Raw genomic sequence first — 21,494 nt, 5'->3', positions numbered from 1 at the left:
GGCTCTCAAACACCGCCCACCCCGGCGCTCAGCTGCAGCTTTATCAGGCAGAAGATTTCCTGAATGACACACAGACCACAACAAGTGAAGGTGAGTAGCCTCCACCAGCACACACATGAACTATCCGGCTGTTGTTGCCATATTTTTTTTTATTACCAGACACTTTGCTAATGACGTAGCGCCAGGTAGCTTAAGACGGAGGTCCACACCTGCTCTAAACAGCTCATGTTAGTTACCTGTTCGCTTTTTCCAATATAACCAACCTCCTTGTCATCTGCTTCTCTTCTCTTAATTGGCAGCGACATCACTGCAGCTAAGTGTCGTGGTTTCACTTTTTTTTTTTTTTTTTAACCAAGCTTCTCCATCAGCAGGATGTTTCTAAGGTAGTTTAAGTGACAAACTAGCTGGGGGGGGGGGCTCATGGTACCACAGCATCACCTCACTGAGGGGACCAGCTGTAACATAGGGAAGTTGTCACAGTGACCTTATTCACACAGTCAGAAAACTTCAGGAAGAAACAACAGCAAACAGCCACAGCACAATCAAGGTGCTCGGCCTGTAAATGTTACAGCTTAATAGCCATAATATTTTCCGTGTAGTCCATACAAGGGTCATGTTAGAGAGCCCCACGTGCCCTGGTGGCTTCAAACTAAAGGCTGTTGAAAGAAATGCACATTTGCGGTTGTGACCTGTATTTTTCTGTTTCAGCGACTCTGTGGTTCTGAAATTTGCGTAGGTTTCTTGGTTCTTGTAATGGCTGGCACAATTGACTCAAAAAGTAGTCTCTCAGGCCTTTTGTCCTGACAGACGTTTTAATTTGTTCTAGCAGTTTTCTTTTAATTCCATTAATGATATATATGTTCCATTCAGCTGTAAGCACTAAGCCGCCATGCAGGCTCACTGAAATATAATGCAGCCATCATGCTTATTTATCACAGAGGTGTAGGAAATATGGTTCCCTATAATATACACAGATACCACTGCTGTCCCTCATTTCCCGTCTCCACAGAAAAATGTTGAATAGATCTTTATACATTAACTAGATTGACTAAACACTCATTGATCATCTATGGTCTGACCTTGATTTAAATTACATGTTTTGGGAGTGATCAAAGATTGCACTAATTGACTTTCCCATTGTCTGTTTTGTCTGCACAGCAAATCTCCATGCCAAATATTCATGTGTTTTTAGTGTGTTTTGGTGATGTCAAAGCTGCACACATGCACAGAACTTCTCCCCTCTGAAAACATTGTCTTTGCTGACCTCCAGTGGTCCAACTTCTCACCCTGCCGTAGTGATGTACAGGACAGTATATCCAGGACCCTGCGACTTCACCGCCGGGTGTGGTTACAGGTGCAACTAGACACACTTTTATCCATAGAGGTATGCATGTAGATACCTCAGTGGTTGCAGCAATGCAACACGGCCGCCATGTTGGTACCTTATGCACATGCGTCTGTGGAGGCAGGAGGGCTGCTCACTATTAAAATCATCACAACCTGCTGAATTTTCAACCGATTTTCTCGCAGTTGGGTTTGTCACAAATGCCAGACATGTATAAATACATAAGATAAATAAATAAACATAAATAAGAGTTACTACTTTATTTTTTCTAGGTGGTAACGGTCAATTTCTATAATTAATTCATACTTTTTTTAAAAAGATGAACATGTTTCTTTCCTAATTTCAAAATGTCTGCCATTATATAATTTTCATTCAATATTTATAGAGTTAATGAATAAAAGAGACACAATTAGGTTACAATAAACACTGAAATTAGAACAAGTACATGTATGTCACTGTGTGGCTTAACATAATAACTGACTGATAAATATCACTTTCAGCATTACTTTAATAGAAGTAAGTTCATCTTTTTTTTTCTTTACCTTACAAATTAGTTTAACAGAACAGTCAATCTACTTTATTGTGACATATCTAATTCAACGTGTTTGTAGCAGTGAAATATTATAAAATAACTTCTCACTTGTAACATGTTATTCAGTTATTGATTAGTTTTGGCATTCCTTTCATTAGAGCATCCAAACACAGCTTAAAGGCCTGACATTTTTTTTTTTTTACTCTTTTAAGTGGCCATAACTAGGGGCGGTTATTATTAGGATTTTATGGATACCAATACTGCTTATAAATACCGATACTTAATGTTCCTAGGGCTGCGATGGTGTGGGATTTTTCTTCACTGCGGTGAGAAAGCAACATATGTCAGCAGTTTGGCAGTGCGCCCCTTACATCTGTCAACGGTGAATGAACAGGAGTGACAGCTCCGCATGCTGCAGCATATGCTCTCTGCTCATAGACGCCAACTTAAAAAGAGACGCTGGTGCTCAGAAGAAACCGTTATGTGAACACGGACCCTTGTGCTAATAAAAATATGCACAAACAAAGGATGAACTGTGAAGAAAGCTGTTATAGCATTAAAAACTAAACCAAAGGTCAAGTGCAAATGAACATGAATGAGTAAGAAAACGGTCTCAAATGAATAATTACTGTTCAAACAGCAAATGATATGCTCCAAGAAAAATGACAGCTTTAACAATTACGCTTTAGCCTGACATAAAAAGGTAACATACACATTAACTATTAATATAATTGTATTAATATATTGCAGTTATCAACTAGCTCAACCCTGCAGTAGGCGTCACATGCTATTGTCACAGCCCAGATACTCTTATTGATGCTTATCTGGAAAATGCATTGAAATGATCAAAAGCTAAAAGTTTTCCTGTTTTACTTTTATATCTAGATATTAATCACTGTGTGTGTGTGATATATATTAATATTACTGCTGCAGTAATGTCTATGTCTCATTTTGTTGCTTCAGATGTTGTGCCGGTGGTGCTAATTGCTCTAATTCATATACAGTTGGGTAGTTTAATTTACAGCAATGTATCATATTTAGTTAGAATATCTTATGTTTGTGGTGTTGCTGAGTTGTAAAGTAGCTAAAGCTTCCAGACATATGTGAAATAAGAAGTAGAATATTTGACTGAGCATTAATCTTATTTTTCATGAAATTTAGCAAAGTGAGCTCATGTTTTCGAACGTCCTTCCATCAGCCGCGATGAACACAGGATGCAAACGTGCTGTTACGCAACAACATTATCACCACATTAGAATGAATTAAAGTTACATAAATACCATTAGCAGCACGGTTAAGAAGATTATCAGCGTTTGGCGGCGGCAGAGACACATCTCACAGACACTGGATCTGGTATCTACATGTACAGTATGTATCTTTGACTTCTGACCACATCCATCAGTTTTACTGGATGAGGTGAAACAGATTTGAACCGTTTAAAGGTGAGGGTAGAAAAACACAGATTTTCACCCCTCCCTGGTGTTAAGTTACTCTTTACAGTCACAGAAGGGTTGTAACCATGCCTGCTCTTGCGCAGGTAGCTGTCTGCCGGTGTGAAGACACTGTGATCAATCCTCCTCTCATAATCCTTGTTAGCTTTTGATATTAAGAATCACTGGCAAACTGGACCCGTTTACAACCTTAATGGTTGTGTGATGGTGGGTAACAAAGGGCAAAGTAAAACATGTAATAAACTTAAGAGCCCTCTCGCGTATTATAAAAGACAGGACTACCAAAGGTCAGGTCATCAGGCGCAGACTCACTGGAATCTTTTTAAAAGACATGAAGACAGACTTGGTGAATGTTGCTGCCCTGCAGAGTAACATCATATTATATCATATAAAAGTGTGACACAATAAACAATGGCCGAGGAAAAACTCGTCCTGTAGATGTCGTCTTAACCACCAGGATCCACTGCTTCCCCATGACAAGACTAAGGCAGAAGAATAACTGAATATGCACGCCAAGGTTGTATATTTATCTCATTTTTATTGCAGCAATATTGGAGAGGGTGTACCTTGTTCAGATATGACTCATGCCTGTTTGGTCACTGTTACATCCAGTGGAACAGTTAAGCACACACCCTTCAGCAATGTGTATGATCACGTCTGTGACTGAAAGGCTTTCTGGGAAGGAATAAAGCTGGTGCCTTGTTGGAATCAAATGAAATAAAGTAAATCGTATTTTATTAATTTCTTCTTTCTTTGACTAACCAAATTTTCTGTCCCCTCTTCTCAGTACGATAACATTTTAAATGGCCCAAGTGGTTAAGTGGTTTCATTGTTTCCAGTTTTTTTTACCCTTTTTATTTCCATTTATTACCATCTATTGCTCCCTGCATGTTCACCTGTCCTATCCTCCTCCTCCTCCTCCTCCTCCCCCTCCTTCTTCTTCAGGTGCTTGTCTGCTCCCATTCTGTCAGTCTCTGTGAGTGATTGAATGCAGTGAATCTGGCATCAGCGGATGAGCACACGTGCACACGGGCCTTTGACTGGTCAAGGATAACCATGAAAGACACGAAGAATGAAGCCGACGATGCCTCGGTAGTCCCTACGACTCTCCACAAAGTGATGTATCCTGTCTTTAATGAGGTAAATAATGCAGGGTTTCAGTTGAAGTAAAAACAGGGGGGGGGGGGACAAAACAAGGTCATGGCTTGTTTAATGCGAGAAAAAAATGTGGAGGACACTTGTGGTAAAGTATTTATAATGGCAAATATAATGCAGTGGAGGTTAATGAATGGGATTCTGCGAGGTTCAAAGGTTTATTGTCCAGCAGAATAGAAATAAGGAAACAGGAGATGTTGAATGTCCCCTCTTAACTTTGACTTCACAACAAGGAAGAAGTGCCAGCAAGGTTGAGTTGACCTTTGTTTTATTTTTGTGTGTTTATTTAAGGTCTGCGCTCTGCATATTTTCTTGTCTTTAAAAGAAAATGTTATCTTATTATCGTTATGTGTTATATGTGTTATATGAGCAGAACAGCTCAAGGGCTGCAAATGTTGGTCTAACACTTTAGTCCAGACTGAAATATCCCCACAGCTGTTTCATGGTTTGTGGTGACATTTCGTACAAGCATTCGTGGTCCCCAGAGGACAAATCTGAGTGGCTGGTCATCCTCTAACGTGTTGTTGAGTTGTTATTTATGGTTCTGGCTTACACATCTCAGCAACTATTGTATGGATTGTCATGACATTCAAGGTCCCTAGAAGATGAACCCTAATCCTTTTCATTTATTCAGTGAAATTCTCAACTATTTTACGAACTGACACCAAATTTTGAACAGACGGTTGAGCTACTGTATTCTTCGTTGACTTTGGTGATCCCTTTAGTTTTCCTCCAGCGCCATGAGGTTGGCATGTTTGGTTTTAATTGAAATATCTTAACAGCTATTGGATGGATTGCCATGAAATATGGTACAGATTTCCACGATCCTCAGAGGTTGAACTGTAAAAGCTTTGATCCTCCGACCCTTCATCCAGCATCATCACCGGGTCACAATTTAAATTTGTCCCAAGATTTTGGTTTACAGCTACATAGCTGGGAAACTAAAGCTATTCCCCTCAGCCTCAGCTGTATTTACTAATCCAGCTGTACTGGATTAATGCTAATTTGAACTGCCAATGTCAGTGCTAATCCTCAGCATGTTGTCATCGTGAGCACCGCTGTGCTGCCTCAGTACGGCCTCACAGAGCTGTTAGCACGGCTGTAAGGTAAACAAGGTAAGCAAGTACATTGATTTCTATTATCTGGCAAATCATTCTGAAAACATGTACTAATGTAAATGGTTCAAATGCAGAATTGTAAACTATCAAATACACGGGGGTTGAAACAACACAAGGGTGTCAAGAGGTGCAAGTGTTGCATCAAAAGTGACAAGACAAAGAAAATCAATAGAAGGTACTGTATGTGGCAGCACTTGAAAACAAAACAAAGCAACTGGCGCCATTTATCAAGCAAATTATACACTCCTTCATACTGGAAACTGTTTCAAACCTACATTTGTGCTCGTTGCGTGTTAATAACATGCAGTTTTTCGAAGGGCAGGACTGTCATACTGTACCACGTTTGTTTTATGTTTGAAAGCTTGAAACAAACACTAAATTAAGAAACTCTGAAAAACAACTTTTGCTTTACTTTTTTTTTTTTTTATTGTAGCATCATTCTCTGTTCTTCTCTCCCCTCATTTCCAATCTGTCCAGTCTCCCAGAAACACATAAAATGCCTCAAAAAAGTTTAAACTGCAATTTCCACAAACTATAGCCTAAAGCCTTGTGTCAGCTCATCTCACATCTTATTACTGCAACCGCTTTTAGTTAATCATTTGTTTTTGTTTTTGTTTTTTTACAATGTTTCATATTTTTTGGTGAAGCTTAATAGGAAATGGAGGACATGTTGTGCAAATTGACAGACAGAACTTATAGTTTGAAGTAGTGACGAGCTCTGTAATACCAGAATATCGGCCCTGAGGACTGGAATAGACTTCAATTCTCCTGACATTAGATGGGGAACACAGATGGACTGACTCAATTCAACTTTTCACAATGCAGCAACACAGTGTTCTCCTTTGATATCGCAGGATGCCTGGCTTGTACCGTATGTGCTTCCTGCAGAATTACATTTCAGGACAGAGTAGAGGCCATGATAAGAGCTAAGCTGTGTGTGTTATGGTTTGTGCTATTGGCTGATGTGTGTGTGTGTGTATTATAACTTGCAGCTGGAGAAAGTCAACTTATCAGCAGCACAGACCTTGAGAGCAGCTTTTACAAAGGTAAAAAACAAAGTGTTTTCTTTCTTAATGTTTCAGGGGATGAACTGCCAGCTATCTTGTAATAACTGTGCCCACACTTTACCTGTTCAGTCATTTTAGGTGCTCTGTTAATTTGTGCATTTGATAAATTGTAGTGCCACAGAAACCCAAGGCTTACTATGATTATCTGTGTGTGTGTGTGTGTGTGTGTGTGTGTGTGTGTGTGTGTTTCAAGGCAGAGGAGAAGAGCCCAGGTCTGACACAGGAAGTTGTTATGAGAATCCTGGAGGAGAGGAACTTGAAGATCGACTATAAGGACTCTCCACTTGTCGTGGCTGCAGGTGATATGGAAGGTAGGACGCATGCAGAGAGAGGAGGAGGGCGGAATATAACGTGTCGCATAGGACAGCCATGCAACAGTAAAAGCACGAGATGTTACAGCAGGCCAGTCAGTCCTCCAGAGGCCGTACATGCACGGCACAGACTGTTGATCAAGGGCACTTCTCTCGCTTCCCTCGGGCTGCTTCAATGCCAACATTACATTCGACCGGTCGTCCACTGGGGGGAGCTGTTTCTCCACAAATCAACTCCTCTCCCTGGTCTCAAATATTCCTTTCTGTCAGTAATTGAATTCCTTGCGCCGTGTACAGTGATTGATGGTGGTAATGAATTCACACATGCACACACACACACACACACACACACACACACTTTGGATGAATTTTAAATGTACCTCCTGCATGGCTTAGCCAAAGTTCTGCCTTATTCCTGCCTTCACTTAACAAACTAAACACTGTCAATTTAAAATGTGTGCACCACATTCACTCGTATATACTTGATCCTGTATACATTCCCACTCTTAGACATGAGTTTCTCACAATTGCCGCTGTTATTAATTGCTTGATTTCATTGCCCCCCTCCCCCATAGCTATTTGCATGTGTTTTAACATGCTTCTCACCGAGGAGTTTGAGATCTGTATTTTTTTCTCTTCGTCTTTCCTTATTTCAGAGTTCCTGATTGACAAGCAAGAGCCTGAGTTCCAGAAGCTGAACGAAAGGGCCCAAGCTCTGAAACACATCCTTAGCACCATACCAGAAGAGATCAATGACAGAGCAGGCTTCATGCATACCATCAAGTAAGACGGCTCAGTGTGTGACACGACAGGTTTAATTCTATATAAAGGCTTCAGTCTGATGTTTCCTATTAATTGAATAAATTGCCAGAAAATGTCTCAAGATGACTTTTGCCAACCATCCCAATCCCAAACGTTTTTATTTTATAGTTAATTGCTTGGTGCAAAGACTAAAGGTCTTGCTCGCCTTTCCATAAAAATACACACACACACACACATCTACTTGCTCCACATACGTACACTTGCAGCCAGTTTGTTTGCCGCTAGCTGGAGTTAACAGCAAGACCTTCATTTAGCAAGACCGTATCTGTTTGTGTGGAATATAAATGAATAAAATGGTCAAAGAAAGATTTTATCTTAAAGGTAAAATTTATCTTAAGTTATAAACATTCAGACGGTGTTTGGCATTGAACGTTATTTGCTTCCTGTTTTCCTTCCCGTCAGTTGTGTTATATCAAGGAATGGTTAAAAAGCACTTAAAGATCATTGTTTATGTCAGATAGAATCCAAATTACGTTTTTGATTAGCAACACTAGACGAAGTGAAATCAAGACAGGAGAGGGATCTCATGCGTGGCAGTTCAGTTGTGACCTTGGGATCAGCATGTGTCAGAAGATAAGCTCAACGAGAAGGTCCACAACCGCATGTCACAGCATCTCCATCTCACTTAAGGTTAGACATCAAATCATCAAACAGACACAGATGCTTATGTTATGGAATAGTGAAAAAACTGTAAGGCTCGTGACTTGTTACCTCACACCCCCCCTCCACACTCACACACACACACACACACACTTAGGACAGAAAGTGAAAGACATTTCATTTTCTTGGCCCACTTTGCCATTATTTTGATCGAATTCAATACTCTTAGTGAGTCACTGCTTAAGTTACTTACACAGCGGAGGGCTTAGAAATAAAATCAATTCAAAAGGAATGCTGAAAAATTAGAGTTATGCAACAGCAGATTTCAAGTGCATGTGCGGGCAGCAAAAAAGTTGAAGGTGAAAAGCATGTTTGTGGGAAAAGGGGAAGAGAGGGAGACAACGAGCAGGATCAAACCACCGTAGTTTCAGGGTGTCGCTGCTCAATTAAAAACAGGCACATTTTACGGTATTGCTTTTTTTTTTAACAGGCACTTACTTGTGTGTGTCACTCACAGAGGCATTGCCAGCGCCATTAAGGAGCTGTTCGACGCTGCTGATGCTGTCTTCAGGAGACACCAGTATCAAGACAGACAGGTAGAGTAGATACGTGGAGGAGAAAAAATGCATACACACAAACGCAATAGCTGTGAAATACGAGGACGTGAAAGGCTTCTGTATTCATCGGTTAGGCGCTGGAAAAGCAGAGGGAAGAGTTTGTGCAACACACCAAGAGCTTCAGCGACACACTCAAGAACTACTTCAGAGATGGAAAGTATGACGCTGTTTCCAGTTTATTCTCTGTTTTAGGAATTTTTTTTCTGCCTGTTTTCCTTCCCTTTCTGTCCCCTCACTCATGTGCTCATCCTTTTCTTTTCCTCATGCACACACAGCTACCACACGTGCAACACACACTTGGGCACGCACGCGCACACACACACACACACACACACACACACTGTCACCACCATGTAAATGGTTGTCGTTTGATCACAGGCCTGCTTCTATCAAATCCACCATTGCTGAATAATTCCCTTGACCCATTTCCTGTGGATTCATGCTGGCTTGTATTCTCTGAAGCCTGACATTCTCCATTCCAGCCAGATCAAAGTGTTTCCTGGATCAATCCTAATATTGTTACCATGGTTTCTTTGCCGTATGATTGACACATGTGTCCTTGTGTCTCTGTCACGGTTGTTTTCAGAGTGATAAACGTGTTTGTCAGCGCCAACCGGCTCACCCACCAAACCAACATGATCCTGCAGGCCTTCAAGACTGTGGTGTAGCAGCCGGAGAGGACACACACACACACACACACACACACACACACACAGAGGCAGATGTTTTTATTAGAGAATAGTTGATACAAGGCTGTGTAATTTCTAAATACATTTTATTATATTTGGCTGTATAGTTTATAATTCTGTTGCCTGAAGGGAAGATCAGGTAGTCTGAGGTTCAAAGCTAATCACGTTGACAGTAATTGCCAGGGATTTCTACCTCTCTTTTATGTTGTTCTTTTATCAGATTCTTAGGTCGATATTTCTTCATTCCTGTGTTTCCATCTCTGTTCAACACTGTGTAGAGAAAGTTTAGGAAAAAAAAGGTTATTTCTCATGTCCTTTTTAAAAGTTTGGTCTAAAAAAAAGAGTACATGACGAGAAGTGGCATCCACTTTCCAAATACATCCCCACATTTTTGGACCCTCATTTTATTGTCATTCTTCCATTGTAAAACATAATCATGATCATGAGGCACTATTATCCTGCCACTATCAGCATACGTCATATTCAACTTATATCTGTTAGGTTGAAATCCTGTCAAGACTAAAAGGGCATTCAAATATTTATGATGGAGTTATATGTTTGCTGTATGCTGTCTTTGTCCTGTGCTGCTCATCATCAGAACCATAAACCAAACCTTCCACGTGAGCAGTAACTCACCAGCTGTGCTGCCTTTCTTTCTACTGTTGTTACAGAAATATGTGAAGTCTTAACCTTTACTGTCTACCACAGCCGCCTTTTTTTAAATGATGGAGTCCTCACCACAGGTTGGGGCATTAGTTTGGACGTGAGGAGTGAGCAGTTCAACCTCAGTGATTTTGTCTTCCTCTGGATGCTTTGATTTAAAGGTTTTTTTTCACAGACCTGAAGAGGTAAAAGTATTTCTCAAGAAAATAAGGATTTTTTGTGAAACGTTTTTGCTTTTTTAGCCTATGACCCCCTCAAATTTGTTCAGAAGGGAACCACTGGGAGGACTCACCATGAAACACTTTGAACCTTACATTTCGTTTTCTGTTTGCTGGTGAGATTTTCCTCAGAGATTCCACACTGAGATATATCCAGCAAAAGGTATCACAGTGTTTGATGAGGGTTATTTTTTCTTCAGAAGTCACTAATGTCACTGATAAACATCTATTTTAATGTCAGATACTTAACATCAGTGAGCAAATCCTTTGTATTGGATTCCAATTTGCACCACAAAGCGCAAGGACACAGCTGTAATTTTAGCCACAACCTAGTAGAGTCAAAACTACGCAGCAGTTGAAGGCCACTACAACGAACAGCAGAAGTACGTGTGGTTCTGACATTCGAATAAGCCATGATTTAATCCACACAAATGTATTCGACCATGAAGGTATGATTTGTTTATTTCTAATTCTTTAATTGCAACGGCCATGACAACATTCCTTGAACCAAATGTAAATGAAATAAAGGTGCTTGAAATTACTCAAAAACTCTTTAAACAAGAGTCATGGGGAGTGTGTTGAAAGAAGAAAAAAACCACTTTATTGCGAATCAAAGAGTTCTGTCATTTGAGAAAGATTTTTCAAAAGTGGGTCTCTCTTCAGATTTGCATTGTTGTATGAAAGTGCTTCATTTCCGCTCAGTTGCCCTTGCATTTTCTTTCTTCGCCTGCACCTCTTTCCTCCCAGTACTAAGATCCGTACCAATTTTTTCCCCATTCCAGCAACTTCATTCTTCTCCCTGTATAATAGTGGATTTTCCATGGTGGATTTGTGGTGGGCTATTTTTGGGCTCTGTACTGGCTCCTACATGCACCACTGTAATCCAATTGTGATAGTGTTAATTTTTAAAGCTTTATTATTGAAATTGCTGAGACCTAATTTTCTGATCCTGTCACCGTTGACGACCGCTGTAATCAGCTAATTCAAGTTATTCCAGGCCATTAAGTCACACACAGGGATTGGTCGTGGTCACTGAAGCGGGAGGGAGGGGAACGATAGTATCTGTGTTGGATGTACAGCTTTTGTGTGGATTCATGCTCGCAGTCATACAGGCAATCTGTTTGTCTCAGTTTAACAAATCTCGATGAAAATTTTTCTCCTTTTATCGTGTGTGTGTGTGTGTGTGTGTGTATACAGCTACGAGTGACCCACAGGATGTCCTCTCTAAGGCATTTGAATGGCACTATAAAGCTCTGCTAGTGTGTGCTTTATTTTTGTTCAGGTCCAGGTTCACATCACTACCTTTTTAAGTTCTTTGAATGCATGAACACTTTTATGAGTGGCAGTAGAATACTAATGTTCTTGTGAACTGTGTTGCTGTAGTTACTGTGTGTGTGTGTGTGTGTGTGTGTGTGTGTGTGTGTGTGTGTGTGTGTGTGTGTGTGTGTGTGTGTGTGTGTGTGTGTGTGTGTGTGTGTGTGCGTGTGCGTGTGTGCGTGTGTGCGTGTGTGTATCTATGCAGGGTGGTAATTGTACCTCGCACAGATTATCTTCCCTCCAGTGGCTAATCTGTGAATAGAAGTAACACACACACACATTGTGTTACATACAAACGATAGGGCCTGGACTCACAAACACAACTCTTTTTGACTACTTGGTTGCCAGGAAACTTAGCCTTTGAGTCTTTTAGAGTGTGGGATAATAAAGAAAAGAATTGTGTGTGTGTGTGTGTGTGTGTGGCCTCTGCCACTGTCTGGACTACTGGGGGCAGTTAGTTAACTCTCTGTGGGTGTGTGTACTGCAGCCGGGGCTGTTAGCCTTGATTGCTTCTCAGACATCGCCGGCTTAGACAAACCTCTGGACACAAAGCTTGGCTTTCTGGAATCAGCTGAATCTCATACGGACAATACCCAGCCAAGGACAAGGCAGACCAGCCAGAGACTGAAGATTTGTTTGAAATGTCATACATTTAAAAATGGTGTTTCAACACCTCAGAGCATGGGGATTCTGGGACGGTTTACTCTGGACACCCATTGTGGACTGAGGGGATGAAATTGGTCACCTCGGTAAGTTTGAATTCGTTATTAACTGAGAAACTGTGTGTTCAGCCCTACTATATGGACCTCATGATTAAAAACCTGCTTGACTGAAGTGTGTGTACACACTGGCAGTCCTGGAGAGGTAAAGCTAACTTGACAGTGATGTTACAGGCCGCTGTCATTATGCAGTTACAGCCTGGTGCTGAGATGGTGTTTTGGACAGTTTGACTGCAGTGGATGATACTCTGTCTAACTTTGATGAAGCCCAGATAGAAATCCAGCAGTGACAGTTTTGAGAGAATTGACTGGACCTGAAGTTGCCATCTAGGATGAAGAGAGTCAACCTCGGTAAGTGGGTTTTGTTTGCAAACAGATATGACAGCGCTGTACTGCACACTGTTATACTTCAGTGGAGTTGTCTAGTAACCCTCACACGACATGTTAGATGTGTCTTTCGTACGTTCAAACAGCAATATGTATTGTGCATCTGCTCAAAATACGGGCTTCTTTTTTTGTGTTCGTTTTATGAGCTGTCTGTTTAATCTCATGAAGACTGATGCCAGCTGCTTGCCACACAACAAACCAGGATGCAGTTGATTAAAAGTTATCACACTCATAAACAAAACATGATCAAATTGTCCCCGAGGTTTCACCATCCTTTTCATTCATTACTGCAGCACAAACATATCGGTTGCAGTCTACTACTTGTTGTCAGGGATGTAAATAAAGAGGTGGATAAACTATTGAATCAAGACCACGCTGCAATTAATCACTATTATAAAAAAGATAATAGCTTCAACAAAGCATTGATTTGTTTGTTTTTTTTTTGCTTTCATTACACTCCCTGTCATCTAAATCTCTGTGCAGTTTGATGCCTCTTCCAATGAATGTGTCTCATAAACGTTTGTCGGACTAAAGATGAAACTGAAAGTGTTTGCTGTCCTCCACTCCCCTTTGAAGTGTTTTGTAAAATGTTAAAAAGAAACTTTTCATCATCCCACACATCCCACACAGGTCTCTCAGACCTCAAACGTGCTTTTAATCACCACACAGGCTAATTTCACAGAGTTCTACCTTTTACTCACACTATTATTCGTGCTGCTCGTCTAGCTGACATAGTATTTAATGTCACATTACCTGAAATTACAGAGACTTGTAAAATTCTGCTTGAAACGAAGGACCTTTGTGCACCATTCAACGCGAGACATGCTTGGAAAAGAGTGAAAAGAGCCAAACGAAAGAAGTCCACTGCTGCTGTGACTCTGCTGTATGATTATGGTGACATGACAACCTGCTGAGAAGCAGATATAGATGGTTACTAAGGGATTACTTGAGCTGGGAACACCTCGTTTCGTATGTAACACCGAGAATCTATCATTTGATTGTGAGACTTCAATACAGACTCACATACACCGGCTTTACCTTCCTGACATTGTCTGGTATGCAGGTGATTGATTGACAGGTCTGAGCTGTAACCATGGGAACGAGGATGGAGGTGACACAGCTTGAGAGCAGGATGAGCACCGAGGACTATAGAAAGCTACAGGGCCTTTTCCTGGTGAGTGTTTTGTCTGCTTTTTTGTAAGTTATTAATGGTATCACATTACATGACCTTTGATTTCTGTGGGAAACTTGCAGGAGAGTTTTATAATTTATAGCGTATCTCTCTGTTTACCAACATCCCATAGCAGCACACCTCCAGGTCTCACAGGAAATGCTTCAGAAACCTGAGAACAGCCTGCAGCGCATTGTGTTCGAATACTAAAGAGACTCAGTGCATCTGTGTGCAGACATTGTCTCCTGTTGCTGTTGATACAGGATCCCTCGGGTGCACCTCGCTCCTTGTCCAGATGCGAATTCATCCATCTGGCTTGGTCCTCAGTGGGCCGCGGCTCCAAGGAGGAATATGGCCTCCTGTTTGACAGTGTGGTTGTCACTCAGGAGCACCGCGGCCTCCTTCTGGACACTGACGCTGTGAAGGAAGAGGGACGTGTTGACTGGGGAGGACTCTGCTCGTTTCTGCTTCTGGAGCTCTCTGATAAAGTGAAGAACACCAGAACCAGCAGCGTGCCTTGCTGGAGGCCACCGCGCACTTTGACCTCTCCGCATCGAGATCCGATTCACAAGGTAAAAAGGGTCGCTGACCTCTTGGAGACTTGGAGGGATGAAGAATTTGTTTTGAGATATTTAGAGCATGTTGCCCATTTTAAACACATGATCTGTTGCAGCAAGTTATCTGAAAAGCATTTTGACATTGACCAACTGGAGAATCCAAAACTGTGCTGACTGGGTGGAATTCCACATTATTAAACATTGTACGAGGAAAAGTTCGGAAGTAATAGGGCCTTGCTCATCAAAATGGCACACCTCTTTTGAGATAAATGGCTCTGGACTCCTCTAAGTTTAACATCTATTAATTAATATGTAAATGAAGTGGCCGGTATAAAGTGCCTGCCTCTGTGGATAAAGTGATGGCTCACCACTTTAATCTTTCAATCCTGAGAATGTCAAAATGTCAGAGTGTTGTGTAAGTTGTTTTTGAAATGGCTGGAAGGTTTTGACCCCTTTAGCTTATTAGATCAGTCATAAAGAGGGAGACAGACTAATGTCGCTGAGAAGACTCTAATTTCTCTCCGTGACACGACTTAAACAGGGCAGAAGTAAAAAAGGTAATATGAAAAAGATACAGTAAAACATTTTTAGTGTCTTTTAGCTAAGTGTTTTGGTTTTACAGCCTACAACCTTAGTGTTATAAACCCCCTGTGCGCTCCGTTTCAAACACCGAATGGGGGACAAAGTTAGCAACCAGACTGTGAACAAAGCAAAGCGTTTCGCAAGATAAAGAGCCAGATAATCCCACCAAGAGTTGGTGGAGTCCAAAACAGAGCTAAATGGAGAGTTAAAATTGGATTTACATTCGCCAGGAGGCCAGAAAACACCACACACAACAAGTTAATGCTAATGTTTCTCTGTGTCTGGTAAAACAACTAAAAAAACCCAATCTAACTCTCTGCTAATACATTAGTCACAGTCGCTTTAAAAAGTGATAATTGGTTCATGTTGTGAACACTACTTTAGCCACCAGGATAAAACAGCGTTTATTAACGGCATTTAGTTTTAACTACTTTATTTTTGACACCATTTAATGATTACAGAGTAATCAGTGAGTTTCAGTGAGACTCACTAAAACAAGTATTTTATTGGTTACGGACCACCAAAAACTGTCTGTGCTCCATTTGTTGCATTTGTAAAAAAAAAGATCTTTCATAAATCATTGTACGAGACTCTGTAGATAAATAGCTAATTAGAATAATTAGAGATAAATACATAACATGCCAATCTGAGAGATCTTGCAAAGCCTGCAGTTGGCTGTGGGAAAGCGACGCAGTCCGAAGTAATTACTGTGGTAGCACAGCTCTGACCTCTATTCTATAAATATTAATAAACCTTTCTTTCATTAAAGATATTCAGTGTTTCTCTCTCATCAGACACAGTCAGCTGAAGCCTTTTTTGTCTGCGGCTCTCCACTGTTTCCCCTTGTAGCTTAGCCAATAAAAATGCATCATTCATTAATCCCTTTGTTTTATTGATATCAGCACCAAAGAATGTGCCCTACTCACTTGTCTAATGCTTAATTGAGACGTATCAGTGTAGTTTTATGGCTAAAGACGAGCAAGAAAGGAAAGGAAATACTTGAAGCTACAATATGTTACATTTCATCTGGATCCTCCATTTCACTAATGAGCTTCACATTAAAATGTTTCAAAGTGAATCACAAAGAACATTAAAGCTGATCTGAAGGTCGTTTTACAAAAGTGTGAAATAAATAAATAGAGAGTGTTTTTGTTGCTTTGCCCAATCTGTGTTTTTGTCTAGGTCAAATGTGGTTGTTTTGTAATGTCCTCTGGCCTCCCCAGGTGTTGTACCTGCAGAGTTCAGGTCAGTATCTGACCGTGAGTAAAGGAGCAACTGTGGGGCTGCGGGACGGAGAGGACATGTCCCTTGTGCTCACACACCGACTGCAAAACAGCACAGTGGCACCCAAAGACCTCTGGGTCACAGACATGGTGCTGCTCCCCAATGTACACAAGGTGAACCCACTGTCAGAGAGGCCCATAACAAACAGGCGATCAATCAAATTATTCATCAGTGTTCTGGATAAGTCGCGGCACAGTTTATACAACTGAAAGAATGTTATTGCAGAAATGAATTTATACATTTGTAATGAATAATTTATATTTGATTAATCATTGATAAGTCGTCTCAATTATTTGGGCAGATATTGTACGGCACAGAGGTAAACACACACTTCACTCAATTAATTATTGATCATTGTTTTGGTTAATGGTATTACAGACATGATGCTGTTGCATAATGTAAAAAAAAAAAAGACCATCAATTATTGATCGCTTTTAATTAGCAATTCTGTAATCCACAGATTTGTGGGTGACACACATAATTCCGTTGTATAACACACATGAAGATTTTCCAGTCATGCATCAATTATCAGTCTGCGAAATTGTTAAATCATAGTTATATCATAGCGATGTGTTGAATTGCTGTCTTTTTGTATGTGTCGCTGTTTTTGATGAACACTTTTTATTCGCTGCTTCTTTCTTGTTCCCAGATAGCGGTGTCTTTCACAAGTAAGGAGTTGTGTTTTTATGACATACTGTCTCAACAGGAGTTCAGCTGCAAGTACAAACTCCAGGTAACAGCTACAGCTGTAATCCTCCTCTTAATAAAGAACCATGTATATATAGTAGTATGTTTTATTTCAAATTTTTTGGTTCTCTTGTTTTTAGGTATGTTTAATCAGCTCCACTGTTGCAGTCTGAATAATGAGCATCCAGAGAACATTTAAATAACTTGAGAAAAGTTTCAGTGGATTTCAAATATAACGTTGTGAACACCACTTTTTGTCTTCTGAAGGGTTTTAAGTTTACTCCCTGGTGTCTAGACTACTGGGTGGATCCCTCTCACCCAGACCAGGCCGTCCTCACAATAGGAGACATTGGAGGACAGGTAATACACAGACTGAGAAAAGCAAAGCAAAACAGAAAGAGGGAAGAGAAGAGGAAGGGAGGCAGGATATGTCTCCCTTCGTCTGAATATGTTGATCAATCTATTGCTCATTACCTGTCTGTGTGTGTGTCCAGGTCAGTGCTTTATGTTTTACCTCAGCTCAGATCTCTCTGTTTGAGAGACTCGGTCAGAGGACAGACTCTGACTCAGCAGACATCATCCTATGGGACGAGCTGGTCAAAGGAAAGCACCATACTTGTTACACTGTGACGCACCAAGCACACACACCTGCCTGGGTTAGAAAAGGTAGGAAATACAAGCATGCACACACACACACATACACACACACACACACACACACACACACACATACATGCCTGCATGTACAAGCATGTCTTTATTGTAGCTTTGTCATTAACATAGCTGTCTCGTGTCAAGTAACAGAAAATGGTAGATGTGTTCCAATGTGCTAAAATATCAGAGAGCTGGTGTCACACACACAGACACACACTTTCACCTTGGCAGCTGGGGTGACAGCCACCGCCTGTGCCTGTGTTCACTTTCTCAGTATCACTATAATAACGGCTTATGCAACACTGTGAAAATTGGGTGTGTCTCTGTCACTGATGCACACACACACACACTCACACACACACACACACACTGACACACACTCACACACATGCATGGAGTCCTGAATCATCCACTTTATAGTCTTGCATAGCCAGACTTTTGACTATTGGCATAAAGTCACGGGCTTGAGGTCTGGCCTCCTGAGACTCCCCACTTCAGCTCAGCCCGGGTAACAAAGAAGTCCCTTAGTTGTATCTCGATTGCATCATTCGCACAGAGCCACTCTGAAGAGTCATTGGGCTGTTTGATAATGATTCAGCAGAGGCAGCGCTCTGAGACAAGCTTGGCTGAAAGGGGAGATCTGGATAAAGGGGGAATAAAGTACATATAAATAAGCACAACAAATGGGAAAACAAAAAAGGATGGAAACATAGGAGACAATGCCAGAACATTAAAAGTGCTGCTTAATTGAAATTAGAGGGTGCATACTAAGGGTTGGTGTGTGTGTGTGTGTTTGAGAGTGTGAGGAAGGAGCTTGTGTGACTGGTTATGTGTGTTTGCATACCTCTGGGGTGCTGCTGCTGTTCTTTTGAAGTTGCCCACCCTGAAGTATGAGTGGGCTGTGTACCATTAGACATGGCTGGTTATCCAGACCTCCAAACCTTCAGGCTCACGGGCCACCAGAGAGAGGAGGGAGGAGGGGGGCTGTTGAGAGAAGGAGAGAAGGGGGAGAAGGGGGGGGGAGGGTGGCGGAACAGAGAAAAATTGAGAGGAAATTAGGAGGAAATTGGGATGGACACAGACCCGTAAGGACAAGGAAGGAGAGCTGTAGGAAGTGTGTCTGTGAGAGAGAAAAGCATTAACATATCCGCACAATGTTGTGCTCCAAGAAATTAAAAAGAACATGAAGGATACATGTCAGCGTGTAGGTAAAATCTAGCAAAATGTCCGGCAATTCGTACGATGACTCCTGCTGTGCTTCTTCTTCTAAATTCTAAACTCCGCAATAAGTGTGACTTTAGGCACATCACTGACGAAAGCAGGCCAAAGCAGATGTTATGTATCTGGGTCTGCATCACAAATAGTTTGATTTATGATTTGTGTGTGCCAGTGAAGGAGAGAAGGCCTCATTAATCAATGATGAGTCATGTGACACTGTCTGAAAATCCTCTGATCTTTTAATTCACAGGGAGGAGAATAGATGTGGTGTATGAAATGTAATCAGACGTAATTATTTGGCCTAGCTACGCGGCCGATCTTTGACCTACGACTGTCACATGCCATCTCACAGCCCGCACTTATTTGTGTGGTATTTGAAAGCTAAGCAGCCTCTAATAGAGGCGTGTGGCATCCAATTTAGCTGTTCTCAATCAGAGTGTTAATTGAGATAGATGGTGATGCAAGATCCATTACTTTTTCTGTAATACCAGTGAGCAAATCAAACGGGCCTAATTCTATGCTGTGCTGAGCGCCTGTGGATCGGTTGGTTTACTATACAGCAGGGTTGCGGTCAATGCACATTTAGCACAGCCATTTCAGAAAGTAGATGTCCTTCAGAGTTTGGGTAGTGAAAGCAGGAGGAAGTATCTAATCTGAAGACAGTCAACAGTGTGTCATCATCAAAATATGCTGCAATGATGTTTAACATTGGATTTCTGGAAGTTAAAACTAATTTAGCCCACACCCCTGCTAGAAACTTCTACTGCATTACTGCTCTATACAGGTTTGTACTGTTTCACTGTTTTTACTGAACTATTGCTGAATTGCTGCACCGCTACGAACCAGAGCAGTGCTGATTGTTCCTGTGTCTGGACTTTTACAGTCAGGGCCTCTCAGCTCTGAAACTCCCTTCATTAAGATCTGAACACAGAAATAAGAGACAGAGTTATTTTAATTGCCTGATTATATGTTTGTATGCTGTACTCTTCATGCCTAGTTTCAAATTGACTTGAACTCATGAGCAGGCTTATTTTTCCCCCAGTGTTACTCACTCTTTTGTAAATGTTATAAAGCTAATTACAGTGTCTGTCACACCTAATTTGTATTCCCTTCTTTTTCCTTCCTGCCTCCTGCAGTGTGTTACCTGGGCTCACTGGAAGCCTTTGTGTCGTGCAGCACCAGACAGCAGAGCAGCATGGTGATCAGCTGGAGGGAAAAGGAAAGCAGAAGCCTACGAGTCACGTCTTTCTCGACAAAGAAGGGTGTGTGGGACATGGACCACCACTCTAGACTGAATCTCATAGGTGGGGACCAACGTGGACTCATGAATAATCCTTAATTGATGTGATGTGATCTGCACACCATATAACATCTTTGGGTTGGGCAAATCACCTAAAATCAATATCAGGATTAATTGCCACATTTACCTCATTAATGATTATTAAACACTGCATAAGATTGTCCATCCTCGCTGTGGAGCTTTTCTCTGTATTGCAAATAAACAGAGTAATCTTTTTTTGGCATATTCAATAAGAACACTTTTAAGTAACTGTTTACTAATCTAGGAAAATCTAAAAGATGCTGTATTTCACTATGAAATCGCTATCAAAATAATTCACATCATAACTTGACTTTTACGTAAATTACATTAATGTAATACTTTCCTATGCACACACAAAGGCATGCAGAGCAAACAAAACCATCCAGTGCGTCAGCGAACAACAAATTGGTTGTGGGGGACCAAAAACAGTACGGTTTTCCTGTAAGTAATCAAACTTAGCACCTCTGCTAATCTGATTGGTTGCAGCCACCGCAGGTGTGGATCACCAGGTCTTGCTGTGGAACCCGTATGTGACCTCGGAGCCCGTTTGTGCGCTCAGTGGGCACACAAGCCCCGTCACGGCTGTTCGCTTTCTGCAGACCAAGCAACAACTGCTCAGCTACTCCAAAGACAAGGTAGGAGCGTGTGCCTGTGTGTGCAGAGCTCTGCTAGAAAAGATAATGATTAAGAGCCCTATCACTGTAATATTGACCGTTATAACTGGCTATAATTACTGTAAAAGAAGGAGGCTGTAGCGCAGGTGATTGGTGGCATGATTCTCACTGTTGCCATTACAAGAGCAGGCGTTTCTCTACGTTGAGGCCACATCTCCTTTAAACCCTTCTACTCTCTAATGCAAAGAGGATGTTGGTGATTGTGCTGGTTTTCTGTAGCGCTGTGCATGTTTGCCTTCTCCTGGCTTTTCTGAAGATAATGAATATTTTAGAAGTGATTTATGTTCCATCTGCCTCCTCCTCAAACACCATCTGCCACTGCAAGAAACTCTGAA

General features: G+C 41.3%; 2 protein-coding genes across 6 annotated transcripts in view; both read left to right on the top strand.

The window, feature by feature from the left end:
- Positions 1–68: 68 nt before the first annotated feature.
- Positions 69–10,232, top strand: LOC139200446 (programmed cell death protein 10-A-like). 3 transcript variants are annotated; one of them, XM_070829747.1, is made up of 8 exons: positions 69–90; positions 4,274–4,468; positions 6,594–6,647; positions 6,862–6,979; positions 7,636–7,762; positions 8,919–8,997; positions 9,093–9,175; positions 9,605–10,232. In XM_070829747.1, exons 2-8 carry the CDS (start codon positions 4,385–4,387, stop codon positions 9,684–9,686), a joined length of 627 nt encoding a protein of 208 aa, XP_070685848.1. In that variant the 5' UTR covers positions 69–90; positions 4,274–4,384; the 3' UTR covers positions 9,687–10,232. The 3 variants fall into 3 exon arrangements, with proteins under 3 accessions (XP_070685848.1, XP_070685847.1, XP_070685846.1); XM_070829746.1 differs by lacking the exon at positions 69–90 and adding an exon at positions 3,963–4,050; XM_070829745.1 differs by lacking the exons at positions 69–90; positions 4,274–4,468 and adding an exon at positions 6,223–6,472.
- Positions 10,233–10,444: 212 nt separating this feature from the next.
- Positions 10,445–21,494, top strand: part of LOC139200445 (cilia- and flagella-associated protein 337-like) — a 32,790-nt gene continuing 21,740 nt past the window's right edge. The window contains exons 1-11 of one of the 3 annotated variants that reach the window (XM_070829744.1): positions 10,445–10,555; positions 12,584–12,654; positions 12,892–12,975; positions 14,075–14,185; positions 14,446–14,754; positions 16,545–16,718; positions 17,255–17,338; positions 17,560–17,652; positions 17,787–17,958; positions 20,301–20,468; positions 20,972–21,120. In XM_070829744.1, coding sequence (XP_070685845.1) covers positions 14,105–14,185; positions 14,446–14,754; positions 16,545–16,718; positions 17,255–17,338; positions 17,560–17,652; positions 17,787–17,958; positions 20,301–20,468; positions 20,972–21,120 — 1,230 coding nt within the window. In that variant the 5' untranslated portion in view covers positions 10,445–10,555; positions 12,584–12,654; positions 12,892–12,975; positions 14,075–14,104. Of the gene's footprint in view, positions 10,556–12,583; positions 12,976–14,074; positions 14,186–14,445; positions 14,755–16,544; positions 16,719–17,254; positions 17,339–17,559; positions 17,653–17,786; positions 17,959–20,300; positions 20,469–20,971; positions 21,121–21,494 lie in introns of all 3 variants that reach the window. The other 2 variants (XM_070829743.1, XM_070829742.1) reach the window with 2 other exon arrangements.

This window comes from Pempheris klunzingeri, chromosome 4 (assembly GCF_042242105.1).
Source record: "Pempheris klunzingeri isolate RE-2024b chromosome 4, fPemKlu1.hap1, whole genome shotgun sequence".
NCBI lineage: Eukaryota > Metazoa > Chordata > Actinopteri > Acropomatiformes > Pempheridae > Pempheris > Pempheris klunzingeri.
Note: the sequence above shows the minus strand (reverse complement) of the source record. Positions and strands in the feature narration are given on the sequence as shown.